General features: G+C 48.6%; 2 protein-coding genes across 2 annotated transcripts in view; one reads left to right on the top strand and one right to left on the bottom strand.

The window, feature by feature from the left end:
* Positions 1–2,345: 2,345 nt before the first annotated feature.
* Positions 2,346–6,630, top strand: FAM206A (family with sequence similarity 206 member A; the record flags this gene model as incomplete). Its single annotated transcript, XM_015406428.1, has 5 exons — positions 2,346–2,401; positions 3,933–4,062; positions 4,718–4,794; positions 4,871–4,940; positions 5,021–6,630. Coding segments are annotated over 5 exons (462 nt in total), but the record flags the coding sequence as incomplete, so codon positions are not given.
* Positions 6,631–6,713: 83 nt separating this feature from the next.
* The window catches only part of CTNNAL1 (catenin alpha-like 1), a 55,579-nt gene continuing 43,840 nt past the window's right edge, over positions 6,714–18,452 (bottom strand). Inside the window, exons 12-19 of the mRNA XM_015406427.1 lie at positions 13,232–13,269; positions 12,487–12,537; positions 12,223–12,377; positions 9,667–9,715; positions 8,871–8,927; positions 8,596–8,715; positions 7,394–7,477; positions 6,714–7,304 (exon numbers count right to left, since the gene is read on the bottom strand). Coding sequence (XP_015261913.1) covers positions 7,134–7,304; positions 7,394–7,477; positions 8,596–8,715; positions 8,871–8,927; positions 9,667–9,715; positions 12,223–12,377; positions 12,487–12,537; positions 13,232–13,269 — 725 coding nt within the window. The 3' untranslated portion in view covers positions 6,714–7,133. The remainder of the gene's footprint in view (positions 7,305–7,393; positions 7,478–8,595; positions 8,716–8,870; positions 8,928–9,666; positions 9,716–12,222; positions 12,378–12,486; positions 12,538–13,231; positions 13,270–18,452) is intronic.

Genomic DNA, 18,452 nt, shown 5'->3' with positions numbered 1-18,452 from the left:
GAGGAGCCCAGGAGGCCGGGGGTGGTGGTGGTGGGGAAGGAGGACTCTGGGGCCCGGCCCCCGCTGGCCCTTCCCCCGGAGGCTCCGGCGGCGGGCACCCCTCGTGGACAGCAGACGCCCTGGAGGCCACCCTAAGCCCCCTCAGCAACGAGGGGGACTCGCCCGCCCGAGTCGCGAACGCCTCCCCCGTCGCGGGTGGGTGGCTGGGGCCGGGGGGGCCGCGACTGCCCCGAGGTCACCCGCCTGGCCGCCCGTGGAGCAGAAGCGGGGGGGGGGCTAGAGCCCACCCCTCCTAAGGTCCAATGCTCCCTCCAAGCTGTGCAGGGGATTTTACTTGGTGAGCTCCTGGCATGAAAGTGGTGAGCGGGCGATTCGGCTCCTGCATCAGTCAGTTTGTCCTGGAGCTCTCTTTCCTGAGCTAAGGGAAAAAATGTGTGCGCTGGAGGCTAGAAAACTATGAGCAAGCTCACACTCACTCAGCTGAGAGGGAACACGGCTCCTAACCACGGCATCCGACGGGCTCTCCCTTAACTAGGCCTGCCAGATCTCGCCAAATCACGGCAAGGGGGATCTGCGTGTCTTTGCAGAATCCTCGCCACGGGGATGGCAAGACACGCTGCACCACCGTCGCCGGGACATGACAGGTAGCATCACAGCGACGGCAACACGTCTCGCTGTCCCCGCCGCAAGGATTCTGTGAAGACCTACAATCCCCCCCACACGGCTTGGCAACCCTACCCTTAACCACGACGCCCAACTGTGGATTGGCCCCGCTGTGTGACCCTGAGCCAACCATGGCTGCTCTCCTGTTCTTACGTGTTCTATCCAAGGAAGTTCTTTTTCCGAAGCTGGGACAGACGGCACTTGAAAAGCACACTTCACAAGCACGGCTCAATCGGAGAACTGGGAGATAAAGAGAGAACGTCTCCCCCGCTCGGCCAGCACCCGCGGAGGAACAGACACGGTCAGCTGAGTGCTGAGGAGGCGCATTCCAGAAGGCAGCCCCTCAGTTTCTGGCAGAGTTTTGGAGTCAGAGAGTCTGGCAAGATACCTCAAGACAGGCTCACCTGCAGAGTGAAAGTAAAAGAAAAGACTCCTCTTAACTGTGTTCTCTCTATAACCTGAGGAGGAATTCAGATGAAGAATCCAAAGTCTACGTGTCAGCACAAGCTGAAGTCCGGTTTTATCCTGGGAGAGAGATTTGGCAAGAGTGACACGGGCAGTGTGTGGAAAAACCCCTTTCGAGACAGAAAAGGAACCCAGTTAATTCCTCCGAGCTGAAGAGGATTAATTCCTGCCCAGTGTCAAACAGAGTCTCGCTCCGAGGAGGACCCTAGTCTGCTGTAAAAGGAAAACTGTTTTAGACATCTCAGGAAATAGAAATAAAGCTGTAATTTACCAAACCGGGGGGGGGGGGGGTGAGTTAGGTTCACAAAGACAATGACCAACTTCTGGAAATCTGAACTGCCATAGGAAACTCTGAGGAAGCATTGTGGCTGTAACTAAAACACTAAGTATAAATACCTGTTATTGCTAAGAACTATGAATACTTGAAAATAAGCTTTAATAACAATCATTTTGCCTGTTCAAAGAAATGAATTCTGCCTTATCAACTTTTACCCCAGCAATCCCAATCCCTGACTCACCTATTGAATAAACTTGTTCCTTTGTTTTACTGTTAAACTGTCTCCAGCGCCATTTTAAAAAGGGAAATAAGAAGAGGGCTCCTGCTTTTCTTCAAGTTCCTTGGGCTGGGCTAAAAGCCAAATTATATTCTGTGGGACAGAAATTGTTTCAAAAACCTCTGTTATTTACACGCTACCATGGACTGCTCTGTCACGGCAGGGAACCAAAGAATTGTGGTGGGAAGGTTCATGCCAGTGGGGAGAGTGAAAGGGGTCCATAGTCGCAGCCTGTAAGAGAAGTGGTGTGGAAAATTTGTGGAAACTGTATTTCTACAACACAGTCAAATTCTGTGCCCATTCAGTTAGAAGCCTCTCCTGGCAAGTCCTATCTTTGGCTTAACACCTCCGCCTTTGCTCCCCCAGCTGAAAGAAGGCATCTATCTACACGTGGTCATATGTGAACCCCTTTCTCCTTTGCTTCTTACCCTTTGCCACCTTCTCTACTGTCGAAAAACTGCAAGGCTAGGACTGTTCGCTTATGTTGGTCTGTAAAGTGCAACATCACTTCCATGGAGTCCTGTAAATAGCAGGGACCATAGGGTTGGGGGGCATGGAGAGGTTACATCCAAAGAAGATTGCCTCCTTAGTAGAGGAAGCCTCTCTCTGTCCAGCCTCTGTGCATTCCTGGTCTAGAAGTAATCGTGTGATTATTTTTTCCCCCTAGATGTAAAAGGTAATCCATGTGAAGACCATTGCATATTGCAGCATTCAAACAGGTGAGCATTCTCACAGCCTGTTCTTCTGCATGTTTATTTGGAAATAAGTCCCCCTTGGTGGGGCCCGTTCCGAAAGGGGTCAGGCATAGGTTGCATCACACACACTCCTGATGGGATAACAAGAACCACTGTGACATAGTGATTACAGAAGGAAAGAAGAAGAGATTGGATTTCTACCCCGCCCTTCACTCGGGAGTCTCAGAGCAGCTTACAAACTCCTTCCCCTCCTCCTGACAGACACCCTGTGAGGTAGGCGGGGCTGAGAGAGCTCTTGACAGAAACTGCTCTTTTCAAGAACAGCTCTGACAGAGCTACAGCTTGCCCAAGGTCATCCAGCAGCTGCGAGTGGAGGAGGGGGGAATCAAACCTGGTTCTCCCAGATTAGAGTACATGCATTTAACCACTACACCAAACTGGCTTAAATTGGTTATTTCAGGGCTCAGTTACACCACTGAGGTTAAACCCCATTATCAGGACCAAGATACACATTTATCCCATTTAATTTAAACCTTTAAAAGACAGTGGGATTATATTGATCCAAATAAAAGGAAGAAAATACTGTCGTCAATCTTCTCCAACTTCATACTACATGGTTTCCTCAAAATGAATGAGGTAAATTGCCCTTTAACCTTTATACCGTACCCTAGGGCTCCCCAGCATAGTGGCCGTTTACCCCCTTGGTGCTGGGTGAGCTTTCCAGAAAGCGGATGGGGCCGTGGTAAGGCAGGGCTTGTATTGGCGGCCCTCATTCAAATGAAAGGGTTTTGCCCTGGAGCATCAAGAGGACTGGTAAGCCCCTGAGCTTCCCTTAGTCAGTGTGCGGCTCCCTTCCCCCTTCAGGCTTTCCTTCTTCCCAGGAGGTGTGGAGGGAGGTATTCCATTTAGCTCTGCCCCCTGGGGAAAGCCATTTTGGGTTTGGCTCATTCAACAAATCAAGTCTCCGGTGGCTTGTTCGTGGGGCGGTGCGTAAAAAGGTACATTTCCACACATACACTGCTTGTGGGCATCCAGAGGCAGACCACTGTTCAGAAGTGAGACAGAATATGGGACTATGTAGATGGCCTGATCCTGCCAGGATGTTCTTGGTTTTGATTATTTTGTGTAGCTTTAAGAAAAGCTGTGTGTCCTGTTCTTGATCCAGCTGAGGCGACCACTGGTCTGAACTGCCTTAAACAAATGCATAAAATTACCTGCAGATCCAAATATGCAAACTCTTTGCGCATTGCGTTGAAATTTACTGTGCACGAGGCAGCACTTCTGCAGGTAAAATTGGGGAGAGCCTTGTATTGAGGCCACCCTGCCATTTTCCCAGATGCTTCCGTACATTCTGTTTGTCCTAGCTCTGTTGTGTACTTCCCTTCAGGAGCTGGGATAGAAAGTATGCTGGATTTCCCCAAATGAAACATGCATGGGAGGGTGTAACTTCAGATGAAGGGCCTGCACTGAATTTATGACCCTGGCCATGCAAGACTGAACAGATTCCCAAAATGGAGCCTAAGTGGATAATGGTTCTCGTTTTCTTTTCTTGTAGAATTTGTGTCATTGCTCTAGCAGACGCCCATCCTGTTTTACAGAAGGGAAAAGCAATCGAGAGAATTAGCTACCAGATCAGCGCAAACTGCAGCAGGCTGCAAAATAAAGTCTCTGGGAAGTCAAAACGGGTATGGCGCACTTCATCCTGACCTCGGCTGAAAACCAAAGCCTTGATATCAGGGGGTGCCCCTTGTACAAATGTGCAAGTCTTTCAGGGTGCCACAAGACTCACATTTTTTACCATCATGCCTCTGTGCCTCTCTCGCTTCCCTGAGCTTTGTGGTAGCTTGGAGCGGCTGATGGCGCCTCACAGGCTGATAGTTGTTAACTCACCGCTTAGGCTTGTTAAAATCTTTGGCCTGCCCTCTGAACACATCATTGCCCATTGATTATAGCAACAAATCAAGTAAAGGCCTAACCAGCATCAGACCATTATTTCTGGATTCTCCTCTTCCCTATTCCAAGGTCTCAAGGCAGGTTACAATATATATTATCCTGCAAAGCCAGTGAGGTGCTCAGTAATGGACCTAAGGCCAGCCTAATGAGATTCATTCATATCCAGGACTTAGATATTGGGTTCCCTCTATTTGAAACCCATTACTCTGTCCATGAGAGATGCCAAAGCTGTCTCTGGCCAAAAGGGAGAAGGGGAAAGTGTGGTAATCAATAGTCCACAATAGCAATGATTCCTGTCGTCTTGCAGAAAATGTTGTTCCCTCAGAACATCTGTAGTTAGCAAACAGTAGCCAGCCTCTAACTTTCTCATACCTTGTTTCTTCCTAGGGTGCTCAGTTTCTAACAGAACTTGCCCCTCTGTGTCGCATTTACTGCTCCGATGGGGAAGAATATACCATATACAGGTAGATTGATAAGAGTTTTGTGTTTGTAGTCTTGAATCGTTCTTGCTGCTTTTACTAAACTGCAAATTCTCTGCAGCTGCATTCGAGGGAGATTAATAGAAGTGAACGAAAGCCTTCTCGGCGACCCGTCAATCCTGCAGCAGAAGGTAAGCATTGCCTGGGCCAGCCTTGCCCTCCCCCCCCCCCCCCCGTCTCACTCCTCTCTCTTTTTTCCTCCCCCTTTTAGCCTTTCACAGATGGATACGTTGCAGTTGTACTACCAAAATTTGAGGAAAGCAAAACTATAACTCAGGGGCTTCTGACGCGGAAAGAGTATGAAGAGGTTTTGTCAAAACGTTTTAATTCCGCTTCTTGATGACCTAGTTCTACACACAGCAGATAACAATACACAGAAGAATGAAGTATTTCATAGTTGAAATGTGGACGACAGGTGACTTCTGGGGTATCCTACTTAAGGGGACGCAAGACTGGATACAGGAATCTTCAGTTTATTATAGCCACATGATTGGAAAGCTGTTCGTTTCCACAAGACAGAGTAAACTGAATGAGTAACACTGAATGTTAATCCTAAACCTGTAAGGAAGCATGTGCAGGACTGAACACACGACCATCAAAGGTTGCTTGATCCTGCCCTGAAATGCAGGAGTGCGGGGGGGGGGGCAGTGCTGAAATAACTACCTTGCTCCTTTAGAAATGAGAAGATTTTAATGCCAATAAAAGGGTCTTTTTAAGATCCATGTTTCATTAGTAAAGTGTGTTTGTTTCTTTAGTAAGTCCAAAAATGATGAACTACCATGGTGTGATCTTGTTACCATGAAGATTCAGATGGCTGTAATAATCATCCAGTTCCAGAGAGTTGGGTGGGAATCCACCCGCAGAAAGAGACATTCACTGGCAAACAGCAGGGCTTGGATCCAGCAACAGTGTCCATCCACGGACTGCGACTTCGTCCTGTCTCTTGCCTCCCCCTGCAGCCCATGAATGCCTCCTGCAGTACTGCTCCTGGGGGACAGGCGCCCACCCCCCTGAAACGGGGAGCCCAGGGGGGGGAAGGGGCAGAAATCCTCTGTGGGTGCCCGACCCCAAGATATTCAGTGGTGTTGGCTGGCCTAAGATGAAGGGGTGTGTGTGGGGGGGTAATGGGGGGAAGTGCGGAACAAGGGGTGTTTAACCATGAGGCTAGTTGGCTGCCCCTCACGTCGACAGACAGCCCTCGTCTTTCCCAAGAGTCCCCAGTCTGCACCCCCCTGCTTGCTACAGCACATCTTGTCTGTCATCAGGGGAGGTTTCCTAAGAGAGGGCTGTTTACCGTTTTCAATATAGCTATGATGCCAGGACCATAATGGCTAGTGATTCAGCACCGTTGTGCAGGAGCGAAATGACGTTCCACTTAAGACCGCTTAAGGCACCCGTTCAGAACAAGCCTGGAGTACTTTTCGGGTCTGAGGCTCAAGTAATGCCCCTTGTTGTGCTAGTGACTGGCTCCAAACCACTGCAGGCAGTTCAAAATCCCTCTTAAGTGGATAAAACTGTCTTTGTGACGCCACAGTTTCTAAGGCACGCAAAGTAACTTGGACTTACTCGAATCAACTGAACTTGCTTGAGTCACTTGAGTCAGTGCTTGGATCCTACAGTGACAATTCTACTAGTACAGAGGTGTGCACAATATTAAAGAGAGCCTAAAATAAGCTCTTAACCGTAACTGGCTTCCTCAACGCTACTAATATTTTTCATTTTTAGCTTAAAGTAGTTGGCAAATGTGTTCATGAAAAGGGAAGTTTCCAGAAGGCTCTCATTAAACCTTTCTTGTAATCCGTTGATGCATCCAGAAGAGGTAGACTAAGTCCAGCCCTCAGGAGAAGGCACCGTCTGGCCCGCCCCCCCCCCCCCAGCCGTCTGCCTTCCCAGTTAGTCCCTTTTTGAAGCAGCCTACCAGCAAAACTAGGCAGCGAGGGTAGGATCTTAGCCCCACATTCATGCCGAGTACAAAACCCCGTCGCTTGCCATGTAGTGTTTCCAAGAACATCCAGTTTCTTTGTATGGGCATCCACAGCAGCATCTTTGGAGCAGAAGAGCAAAATATTCACAAACGTACAAGATTATAAAAATAGCAGTATTAATGAGTGAACAAAGAAATATATTCACATCACAAAAATATGCAGCTGTTAAAAGCGGACTGTTGCTTTTGCTAACTGCCATGCGCCAAGACATCTATCAGATGTGGAAAGGTTACAAGCGCTTATTTCTAGCCTGGATTCGCCGTTCTCAAAAGAAAGTAACTGGGAGGGGCTTAGCATGCCACTCCCATACAGGAATGTCTCTGTTTCCAAATAAAGGCTTTAGAAATGTGTGTTTTCCAGAAGTGTGAGGTCCGCTACGTGTTGTTTCAGAGACTCGATTCCAAGGGAGTCGGTGTTCCCTGCGGGGCTGCCGCGGTCTTTCGTGGCGGCATGGAAGCCGTTTTCTCTCCAGGGACGGTGCCCTCTAAGGTAGCCATTTCCTGTTCCGTGCTGCAAGAAAGGTGTTTTAGAAGAAATCAAAGTGGTCTCTCAACCAGAAATCGGTACATCTTGTCGCATTTATGTGTGTGTCCACTCACTTTTCTCAACAACTTGCAGCCTAATGGCAGTACTTGGCCCAGAACGTTCAGAATACGCCTGGCTTCTTGAATACAGGCCTCCACCTAAGTACAGAAACAAGTTCCGGCATCAAGCGGCTTGTTAAAAACAAGGCAAGCATTTTCACAGCAAGCATTTCCATATTTTTATTGAGCACGGTCATTCGTGGCTTGACATCCCTGGCAGCTCTGTTTGCCCTGCTCTGTCCTGCTCGGGGGGGGGGGGACCAGGGCTTGGTGGCAGAGCCTCTTTGCAGGTTCAATCCTTGGCATTGCCGGTCAGCAGATGTTGTGAAAGATCTCTGACCTGCAACCCTGGAGAGCTACTGCCGGTCACAGTGGACAACACTGACTGTCATAGACCGATAGATTCTGACTCTGAAGCAGGCAGCTTCAGGTGTCCTTTTGGGACAACCACCAAGGAAGATGGGGGTTTGCTACCCAGAGGAAGGCCCTGGCAAACCACCTCTGCTCCTCTCTTGCTCTGAGAACCCCATGGTCCTGGGGTTGCCAAGACTCAGTTGCAGCTCAGTGGCACATTCTTCCTACTGGACTGTGCCCTAAAAATGCAGACAAATGAAGATCTTTAACCAACGAACCCTCTGGCTTTTAACGGATTGGCTAAACTCTTCAGCACCTGAGATGTGTGCCTTGTTTGTACAGGGGCCTTGATGAAGAGGAGCTGGTCTCCGAAAAACAAAGCAACCTCTAGGGAAAGCCCGCCACTCACTGCTTTTGAGAACGGTGCCTTTGTCACAGCTGTGAAGCAAGCACGGCTTCATCAGAACCATCAGTGTTATTCAACCAATCAGTCCTATAGCTGTGTTCCTGACGGGAACGTGCTCGTGGGCAAGACGACCATTTGTTTTTATATTCAAATACCTCCTCAAGTGGGCAAGACAGGCCATTATAGCTACTGTCGAGTAACAACAGCACCACTGACCCACCTCAATCCAGGCATTGTATGCTGCTGGGAAGCTTAGACCCAGACTATACAGTACTGTCTCCCAGGGTGCTGATGAGGCTGATGCCTGTTCACGTATTAGCAACGGAGCAAGCGCAGAGCAACACCCACACGACTAATGTGCACAGCTTTGCTGGAGTAACAGATGACAAAAATACGATATGAAACTAGGCCTATCCCAGAGCAATGCTTTGTTAAAGCTCTTATTAAAATAGCTCACCTTTGTAAAAATTGCTGATTTACCCTGAACGTGGGCTGTAGCTGTGACCTGAAGCTGCCGATACGCAGGGACCATCTTTTCGATCTCCTGCAGAAGCAACGGCTTGTCATCGTCCTCCAACTGCAAGAGATTGCATTTGGTTAAGCCTGGGGAAGGGTTGCCAAATTTATACAAGGGAAGAAGTCGGCACAAATGAGGAAAAGCCACATTCTTGTTCTAACTAAGCACAGAAAAGCAGAGATAAAAATAGCCAGTATTTATATGCTGCACAGTACCTGATTAGAAAATGCAAGGAGGGCTGAGACGAGCTTTAATCCTTCAGCAGCAAAGGCCTAAGGTGGGGAGGAAAAGGCAAAACGGGAAAAATCAAGCAAGATTGTGACCCTGAGCCCTACTCCTCTCCAACAACACACTGCAGGCCTGCTCAGTTTGGGACCCATTCTGCGGCGGCGGCGGTGGCGGGGAGGAGGGGGAGATGGGACCCAGTGTCATAGACGGGCCAGCTGTAGACTGTGGGGTTCACATGGACAGAGCACCTGGGTTCTGTTATTCCTAGTAGTGTCCTCACACAGACAGAGAAAACCTCCCAGTCGAACACACTCCAGTTCTTCCCTTCCAAGGCTGGTTCAGGCTTGGAGGCTAAAGATGGACCCGGAGAAGCTCTTTGAGGGCAGCTCACAAGACCCTCCTCAGAAGAGGCGCTTCTCTCTCCACCCTGTGGCCAATTCACAATTGCGGGGGGGGGGGGGGGAAATTCTGTACAACACCCATTCAGCACAGAGTGGACTCAGCCAGCCCCGCTGCCCCCGAATCCAACCAACTACACACACACGCCCCGCACAGATACACACACATTGACCTGGTGACATAATTTTTTTTCCAGTTTTGCCCTGATCCCAAAAAACTGTGAGGTTCATCAAGGAAAATGTTTAAATCTAGTGTGGCGGGATTCAGCCTCCAGCTCTTGGACTGTAGAGGGAGCATCGAGGATGTTGTTGCTGCTCCAAACCCATCTATTGACTTCAGGGCTAAGATTTAAAACGACCAGCTTTCACTTGGTTGCTACATTACCTCTGCTTGTTGAAATAGATCCTGGGTAGTTTTCAGAAGCCCTTCCCCCCTAGATGGGTGGGGAAAAGAGAGAAATAATTCCATCAGCAGCCTGAGCAGGGTTGCATCTACAAATCCCAAGACCACAGGAGCGGCAGCAAGAAATGCAAACATGCTGAAGCCAAAATGGTTTTTAAAAAGGGCTTTTCAAGTAGGGGAACAGAAGAGATCTTAATGACTAGAGTGGGACCGGCCAACTTTGCAGAAAATTGCCTTTATCGGGAATCCATACGTGGAGGTGAAATTACTTGGGTTGTTATCCTGTGTGTGAAACATGTCTCCTTACTTGGAGGGCAAGCCCACTGTACTTTGGACTGTTTATACACTACACACAAAAAGGGGAAGCCTGAATACGTGACATGAAGACAGTTAAGAAGGAGGATGAAGAAGAAGAAAAGAAGAGATTGGATTTATACCCCGCCCTTCACTACCCAAAGGTGTCTCAGAGCGGCTTACAAACTCCTTTCCCTTCCCCTCCCCACAACAGACACCCTGTGAGGTGGGTGGGGCTGAGAGAACTCTTGACAGAAACTGCTCTTTTTCAAGGACAGCTGTTATCAGAACCACGGCTCGGCCAAGGTCATCCAGCCAGGTGCAAGTGGAGGAGTGGGGAATCAAACCCGATTCTCCCAGATTAGAGTCCGCCCACTTCACCACCACACCAAACTGGCTCTGGATGCAATGCGAGATGGGGAAAGGGCAGAATATGGACAATTGTGGTAACAGTCGCTTCATTTTTCTTTTAAAGACCAATAACATTTTCCCAGGTAAAAGTTTTGGAGAGTAAAAGCTCACTTCATCAGATACTCATGTATCGGACAAGAAAGCTTTGATTCACAAAAGCTTATGCCCTCGAAAATGTTGCTGGTCCTGAAAGTGCTACAGGTCTTGAATTTTGTTCTAGTACTACAGGCTAACACCTGAAGCTTACTTTTTCCTGTCTCATTAAGGTTCCGAAGAAGAAAGAGCAGAAACCTCAGTTCAGCTTTAAATAATTGTGGGGCTTTGTTAATATCTCTTTGATACAGAATTAAGAGGTGTGCAAATGGGGGGGGGGGGAATCAGGAATTCAGGTCCCCCCAAAATCTCCTGCCAGGTTATTGAGGGTAGTAGGGATGCAACTAGTGGACTGTAATTTAGCAATTTAGCATTCTCTAAAATATCACTAAAATATGGAGCTGCAGTGGCTCAAGTGGTTAAGACACTGAACTGCAGGCTGTGGAAGGTCAGTAGTTCAAGACCCGGGTGCCGCATGACGAAGTGAGCTCCCATCTCTAGTTCCAGCCCCTGCCAACCTAGCAGTTCGAAAGCAAGAAATTGCAGGTAGATAAATAGGTACCACTTCGGTGGGAAGGTAACAGCGTTCCGTGCTCCTTGGTGTTTAGTCATGCCGGCCACATGACCACGGAAACGTCTTCGGACAGTGCTGGCTCTTCGGCTTTGAAACGGAGATGAGCACTGCAGCCCTAGAGTCGGATTCGACTGGCTTGCGAGCAAGGGAGACCTTTACCTTTTTAAAATATCACAACAGATCCTGAGACACCCTCTACTGGATGGAGTGGGGAGCAGTGTTCCCCCTAAGCTGAGTGAGTGTGAGCTGGCTCACAGTTTTTAGCCTCCGGCTCACACGTTTTTGCCTTCACTCAGGAAGGAGGGCTTCAGAGTTGTTTCTGCCGACAGGCCAGCCTTGCAAAAATTGCTGATATTCTCCTGCATCAGCAGAAAGAACACATGAAGACACGACTGTTGATGCGCACGACCTTTTTCAGGGCCAAAGCAGGCATACCAAACGTGCAGCTGCAACTGAAAATGGCAATCTTGCCTGTAGTGCCTTGCTTTGAAATGTCCAGTAAGACTTGCGAAACATTATTATGTTGTGTAACATTCGGCATGCTCTCCGCTCCCGGCAGCCACTGTGGATGAGGGCTAAGGAAATGCATAAAGTTGGGACATCACAATATGAGATGCGCTGGGTCAGTTAGTTCTAATTACAGAAAGGGCGGCAGGAGCTAAACAGCTGCCATTTTTGGTGTCGGCCACACATTTTAGTGCAATGACTTGTCTGAGCCTAAAACAGATGTCAAGAAAGAGAAGTCATATCCTCAAGGAATTTACAATCTAGATTTCGGAAACTGGGGAGATAATAAAGAGAGCAAAGGCAAACATAAGTGTAAATTCTATATCATTAAAGTAAGGGTAAAGGTTCCCTTGCTCGAAAGCCAGTCGAATCCGACTCTAGGGTTGTGGTGCTCATCTCCGTTTCAAAGCCAGCATGACTAAACATCAAGGCGCACGGAACACTGTTCCCACCAAAGGGGTACCTATTGATCTACTTGCAATGTCTTGCTTTCGAACTGCTAGGTTGGCAGGAGCTGGAACTAGAGACGGGAGCTCATTCCGTCATGCGGCACCCGGGTCTCGAACTGCTGAACTATCGACCTTCCACAGCCTGCAGTTCAGTGTCTTAACCACTTGAGCCACCGCAGCTCCTATATCATCCTATATCTATATCATTACCTTGTAAATAAGTACATGGAATAGGCCATGCTGGATAAGCATTGTCCACGCCGCACAATCTCATTTTCCGGGTCATCCCATTTCTCCATCTCAGAGTTGACACGTGAACTCAATTCACACAGGGCGAGGCCTGATTTCCCAAGTCTTGCTTGTTCCTGCAAGTGACAGGAATTATTTGGGAGCCGTCCCTCTTAGCTTACAATGTGCTACTGAGGCTAACAAAATGCCAAACATTTACTAGAAAGCACTCAAAAAAGCACTGACCTCACTATCAAGTCGGACTGGCTTTAAGGACTTCAGATTTGTATTATGCTTCTGTTGAGAAAAAGGGGAATTAATGTAACAGAAAGCCCCGATCAGGGAGCTAAGCAGAGAGATGGATTCTGCTGCACAGGATGGGTTGAATCCGGACTATGCTGGCCATTCCCACCGATTCCTCATTGCAGACCCCCCTCCCATCCCCCTCCCAGAATAACGTCCTGTGGCGATGCGGGGGGAGGCAGGAAAGGTTCTCTTCTGCCATTGGTCATTTAGTCTGGATCCAACCTGACGTTTCGAAACATTACAAATTTGTATTTACAATTATAAACTAATGCTAAAGTTATCCAAGTACTTAAATAAAAAGACTATATAAGCATTAGGGCCACAGTTAATAGACACTTGAATTAAAAGAAAGATCTACCGCAGAAAAGCGAAGCAGAGAACAGGGCAAGCCGAACACAGGGTGGAACGGAGGGCTCGGAGATTTCCCCGTCTCAAGTCTGAATGACCCTCAGACTGGGAGAAGGAGGGGAAACCTCAGGACGCAAGTGGCGTTGACTCGGGTTTCGTAAATGCAGATCCACATCTTGATTGCAATTTGGAGAGCGGATACAGAAATGGAAGCAGATTTCTCTGTCAAAGACATGCAGGGCTGACATTCCTCTGCTGCCACTGAGAAAAGGAGGAGGGGTCGACTGCAGAGGCATTGGTGGGAGGGAGACCATCACTAAAAAAGCGGTCCACTTACCCCTGGCCTGGGCAGAGACAGGTATGCACGCTTCTCTCCTATGAACGACACACACATTTATGGCAAAATTGTTCATGCACATTCCCTTTGCGCCGTTAAACTTTTTGCTTGGTTGCTTTCTGCTTTGTTGCGTCTTTAATCAACGTCACCTACCTGCAGGGATTCTTCTTCTTCACCCAGGATCACTCTGCCATTAGGTTTTCAGTAAAAAGGGGAGGTGTCAGCTACGCTGCCATATGGCTTATGGACTGAGGGGGCACCCGCCTGACCTGCGTAGGATTGGGTGCCCCAGTCCTTTCCCTGCTTGCCTCTCCTGTTATCTGTAACCTTGTACCACTGTCTAGTTGTAGTGTCTTCATATTAATCAACTGTGTGACTGGTTTCGTTTCCCAGCTCGGCTGCCGCCCTGGGAATCAGGCTGAGAGGTGTGTGGGGGGGGGGGGCGGGTCATTTGAACTCTGTATATCTCAGTAAGCTTTCCCTTTTTACTCAGTGCTTGGGAAAGATTGAAGGTCAAAGAAGACGGGGACGGCAAAGGATGAGATGGTTAGACAGTGTCATAGATGCAACGAACATGAAGTTGAGCCAACTTCAGAGGACGGCGAAAGACAGGAGGGCCTGGCGGGATCTGGTCCATGGGGTCGCGAAGAGTCGGACTGTGCGACTGAACAACAACAACAAACAGTGCTTGTGTTCCTGACCAATAGTACTGACAATAAAGTATATGCTTCTTGGAAGACTGTGCTCCACTTGTTTGACTGTAGGACCTGACAGGAGGTTCAGCTCCCGTTCAGTCTTCTGTCTCTCTGAATGCCTGGAAAGCTGAACAGAAGTCCCCCCCCCCCACCACCACTTCACTAAACACCCAAAAAGTGGGAGATGGTTTTACAGCAGAAAGGTCAGCATCATGAGAACTTGCATAGCAGTTAAGGCAGTGAGCTGTGAGCTTGGAAGTCCTTGGTTCAAATTTCATTTTAGCTGCGTAGACCGCTGGGTGGGTCTTCACTCTCTGTACTAATAGCCTACCTTGCAGTGTTGTTCTACATGCTACTGAGGTAATATATGAGAAGTGTTTTGAATACTAAGGGGGGGAAAGAGTTTTACAGACATACTAGTTTGACAGGGATAGTCATGTTAGAATAAATTTGGTTAGTCTTTAAGGTACTTCTGTTTACTTCTGCTTTAATTCAATGGCAGGATCCAGCCCAAATTTAATTCAATGGCAGGATCCAGCCCAAACTAAGCACTTGCTACGTTCCCTTGATTGTAATATTAGGAAAGAGCTAGGCTCGTAGTGAAACCAACATGACTTTGAGCTAAGCACACATTTAAGTTTCCCCTCATGCAATCAATGTGATTTTAAGATGCTTACTTCTGGCTGAATGGTAGCATTAGAATCACAGCGTCAGAAGAATCCTTTCCACAGATGGGTTCTAATACTATGGCTCAGCTCAGACGATGTCAAAACCACAATCTGCATTAACCGTCTCGGTTAATTTGGTGGTCCCGGAAGTACAGGCCAATCACAGCTTACAGCCGCCACCCCCCCTGCTTCCTTTTACTATATGATCAGCCCATATTTCTATGGGGCAGCAGCCTCTACAGCTGCAGCTATGTGGTCTCTCAGTTCAGAGATATCCCACACGGGCAAATTCTCTCCAAACTGCGGTTTCTGATTCTGGTTTGTTGTGGATTCATACAAAGCAAGGGCTTGGTCCGAAATTCAAACTGGAGCAGTAGCAGCTGGGTGCATGTGGGTGATGCAACCTGCTAAGCTGGGTCTCTTTCCTGCCCTGCATTAGTGGTTTCATCCACATCATTCAGGCTCTCTGGGGGATTCTGATGGCCTCCCAGTGACTCAGGGGCTTCATACCTCTCAGGATCTGCTTTCCCTGTCCCCGCTTGCGCCTGAGCTGCAGTGGACACGTTTGATAGGCAGGCCCACTGAATGCCATTTTCCCAAGATGCTTCACAAACTGCATTTGAGGGACAGGTCAATGAACTCAGAAAGAGGGTTAGCGTGCGAGGCAACTACCAGCTTGGGGGTTTGAATGGTTGATACAGAAGAGGAAATCTTTAAAAATACAGGCCTGGTTGGGACACAAAAATGGGTAGAATTACATTCCTCGGAGGGAGGCAGCCGGTGCTTCTCTCACTCTCCTTCATATAGGAAGCACCAGGTATGAAACAGGTGTGTTGGGTTGGGAAGTTCAAATGGCACAGTCAGCATCACACATGGCTTTATCTGTACACGGGGGGGGGGGGGGCTCCCAGCTGCTCCAGAAGTCTGTCTAAACCAGTAGCCATTTTGGTTCAACCAAGGAAAGAAAATAAGCGACCTAAATTCTGTCTATTGGGCCCGTGTTTTCAATACCAGAAGATTCTAGGCCATGCCGTTCAGGTTCAGGAAAAGGAGCCTCACCTGGTGCTGCACGGCTAGGGTAGCAGATCAATACATGAGCTTGTATCCTACCACACTGCTCACAGAAGTCTGAATGTTTACTTACACGCTTCATTTATTCCCTGCCTTCCTCCCTCCTCAATGGGAACCCAAAGCAGCTTACATAATTCTCCTCCGCCGCTTACACGATTTTATCCTCCCAACAGTCCTGTGAGGTAAGTGAGGCTGTGAGGATGGCAAAATGGCCCAAGGTCACCCAGCGGCCTTCCATGGTGGGGGGGGGGGGCTGGAGCCTGGGTCCTCAAGAGCTCCGCCCAACACTCTCACCCCTCCAGCTTCCTGGTTCCCTTAACATAAGAACATAAGAGAGATGCCAATGTTGGATCAGGCCAAAGGCCCATCCAGTCCAACACTCTGTGTCACACAGTGGCCAGAAATACCAGGGGCCCTCCGGAGGTCCACCAAGTGGGGCCAGGACACTAGAAGCCCTCCCACTGTTGACCCCCGCCAAGCACCAAGAAGACAGAGCATCACTTGCCCCAGAGCCCCTATCTAGACCTTGTGGCTAATAGCCACTGATGGACCTCTGCTCCATATGCCTATCTAATTCCCTTTTGAAGCCGTCCGTGCTTGTAGCCACCACCACTTCCTGTGGCAGTGAATTCACGAGGGTTCCACCAGTGGAAGTGGCTCTACTGCACGCCCCACTCCTTCTCGCCCGGCCTCTGTCCATGGAAGGCTGAGGGCTGTGAAGGCGCTGAAGAGAAAGGGCAGAACATGTGCCGGAAAGGAAGAAAGAGGGCCAAGTGTGGGGAAGATGCAGCACAGGAGGAAGCCAAGAAAGGGGGAGGTGCTACAACAAAACCAGCTGCACTCCTGCTTTGCCCGTGAAATCCAGAAATTAAATCTGAGCCAGACTGTTCCTTGTAAAAATACACTTGGTTTATTAGAAAGCGTCCAGCACATTTCAGGTTGCTCCTCAGTCGAGAGCCATCATTAAAAACAGAGAGCATTCCTTTCACAAGCATTGTTAAAAACATACCTTTTCTTTCCATCACAGTCCCCATATCAAACACAGAATTTTTAAAGTGACATTTTAAAAAAAAATTACATTACTGTAAAAATATAGAAATTTGTAAATTAAGGGGCAAGAGGGAGGGGGCCTAGCCCACTAAATGTTTCCTCTTCTGCGGGAGTGGCTCAGCCTCCTTCCAAGCAGGAATGCACAGAAATGGCCAATAGCGACTTTGACTCTCAGCAAAGAATATTTGTACTTGTGACACTCCAGAGTGTCTCACAGCAAAGAAGGGGGTGGGGCCCGTTTTGTGATTCCGCAAGCACGGTGATTCAGAGCCGGTCCGGGGGGGTGTGAAATATTTTGCTCTCCAGAAATCCAATTTAACACTCAGATGGGGAAGCTGATAGCAGCCGCTCCTTGCAAGACCAAAGCTGCCCTGACGGGAGTGGAGACTGGTGCTATTGCCAAAGGGAAATCAAATGGGAGGGCTCAGACCTATTCCGCTGAGTTGGCTTTTGCAGCCAGACAGAAGTTGGCATTTCTTGCAGCCAGACAGACTCGGTTGTGCCTTTGAGCAAGATGGCCGGACTGTGTGGGACATGCGAAGCCTAAGACAGTTATGGAGCCACTAAGCAAGTCACAGGGACCAGCCAGCTCCAAACTGAAGTGCTTTAAACCTCATCGATTTAAATGGGAAGCTAAACAGAGGATTGCAACATTCCTATTCAAATCAATGGGGTCTGCAAATGCTTCATTTTGTCTTGTGTATTTCACTGGATCAGGAAAGCAACTGGCTTCGCCCAGCTCCTTCCCAGGATAGTCTCGCCAGAGTTTCACACAGGGCTGGATGAAGGCATTTGCACTCTGGCAGAACGGAGACTCACCCAGGGCTCTTTTTGTAGAAAAAGCCCAGCAAGAACTCATTAGCATATTGGGCCACACCCAACAGCAGAAACTCATTAGCACATTAGGCCACACCCATGACAGCACAGCACATTAGCATATTAGGCCACACCCCCATGTTACCCGAAGGGTGGTCATCCAGCCACACCCACCTTTCCCTTCTTATTCTGTTTACCTTGTTTGTTGTCAACACCCAGGGCTTTTTTTGTAGCAGGAACTCCTTTGCATGTTAGGCCACACACCCCGAATGTAGCCAATCCTAATGAGTTTCTGCTGTTGGGTGTGGCCTATTATGCTAATTAGTTCCTGCTGGGTGTGGCCAGCTCGGGAGCCAGCCAGAACTCCGTTCCTGTGCGTTCCTGCCCAAAAATAGCCCGGCTCACAGCCATGTTTTAAGTGGCCAGCCAGAAGTGTTCAGAAGTACCGGGGTGGAAGGTGTTGCTTCACATTCTTTCTCTTCAAGAGGAATGTGTTGAGGCAACCACAATCCATCCCCTCCCTTCAGGTACTTATTGACACCCTCATGATTCCTAGCATGCAGGCCAAAGCGGAGGACCTTTGCTCTAAGGAAAGGGCCCCGATCCCCCCACTGCACGATAAATCAGTCGACCCAAGTATTGTATAGGATATGACAGCCACACATTGGCTTTCGTGCAAAACTATTTTTCCCTTGCAGATACAGCAGGAAAAAGTCTTTACTCAAAAGAGGCTGGGAGAATTGACCAAGTGTCAAGAGAGGAATGAAGTATAATTGGATCCTACTGTATGGCACTCCATGTTGCAAGTTCTATATTATCCCTTCCAAGATTGTTGTGTAATCACTTTGCTATGGTACAAACATCCAAAATACAGCAAATTAATTGAGAGGGCTTAGCCCCCCCCCCCCCAATCTCCTTTAA

This window comes from Gekko japonicus, unplaced genomic scaffold (assembly GCF_001447785.1).
Source record: "Gekko japonicus isolate JY-2015 unplaced genomic scaffold, Gekko_japonicus_V1.1 scaffold3303, whole genome shotgun sequence".
NCBI classification, from domain to species: domain Eukaryota; kingdom Metazoa; phylum Chordata; class Lepidosauria; order Squamata; family Gekkonidae; genus Gekko; species Gekko japonicus.
The sequence above is the reverse complement of the archived record's forward strand: the minus strand, read 5'-3'. Positions and strand labels throughout refer to the sequence as shown.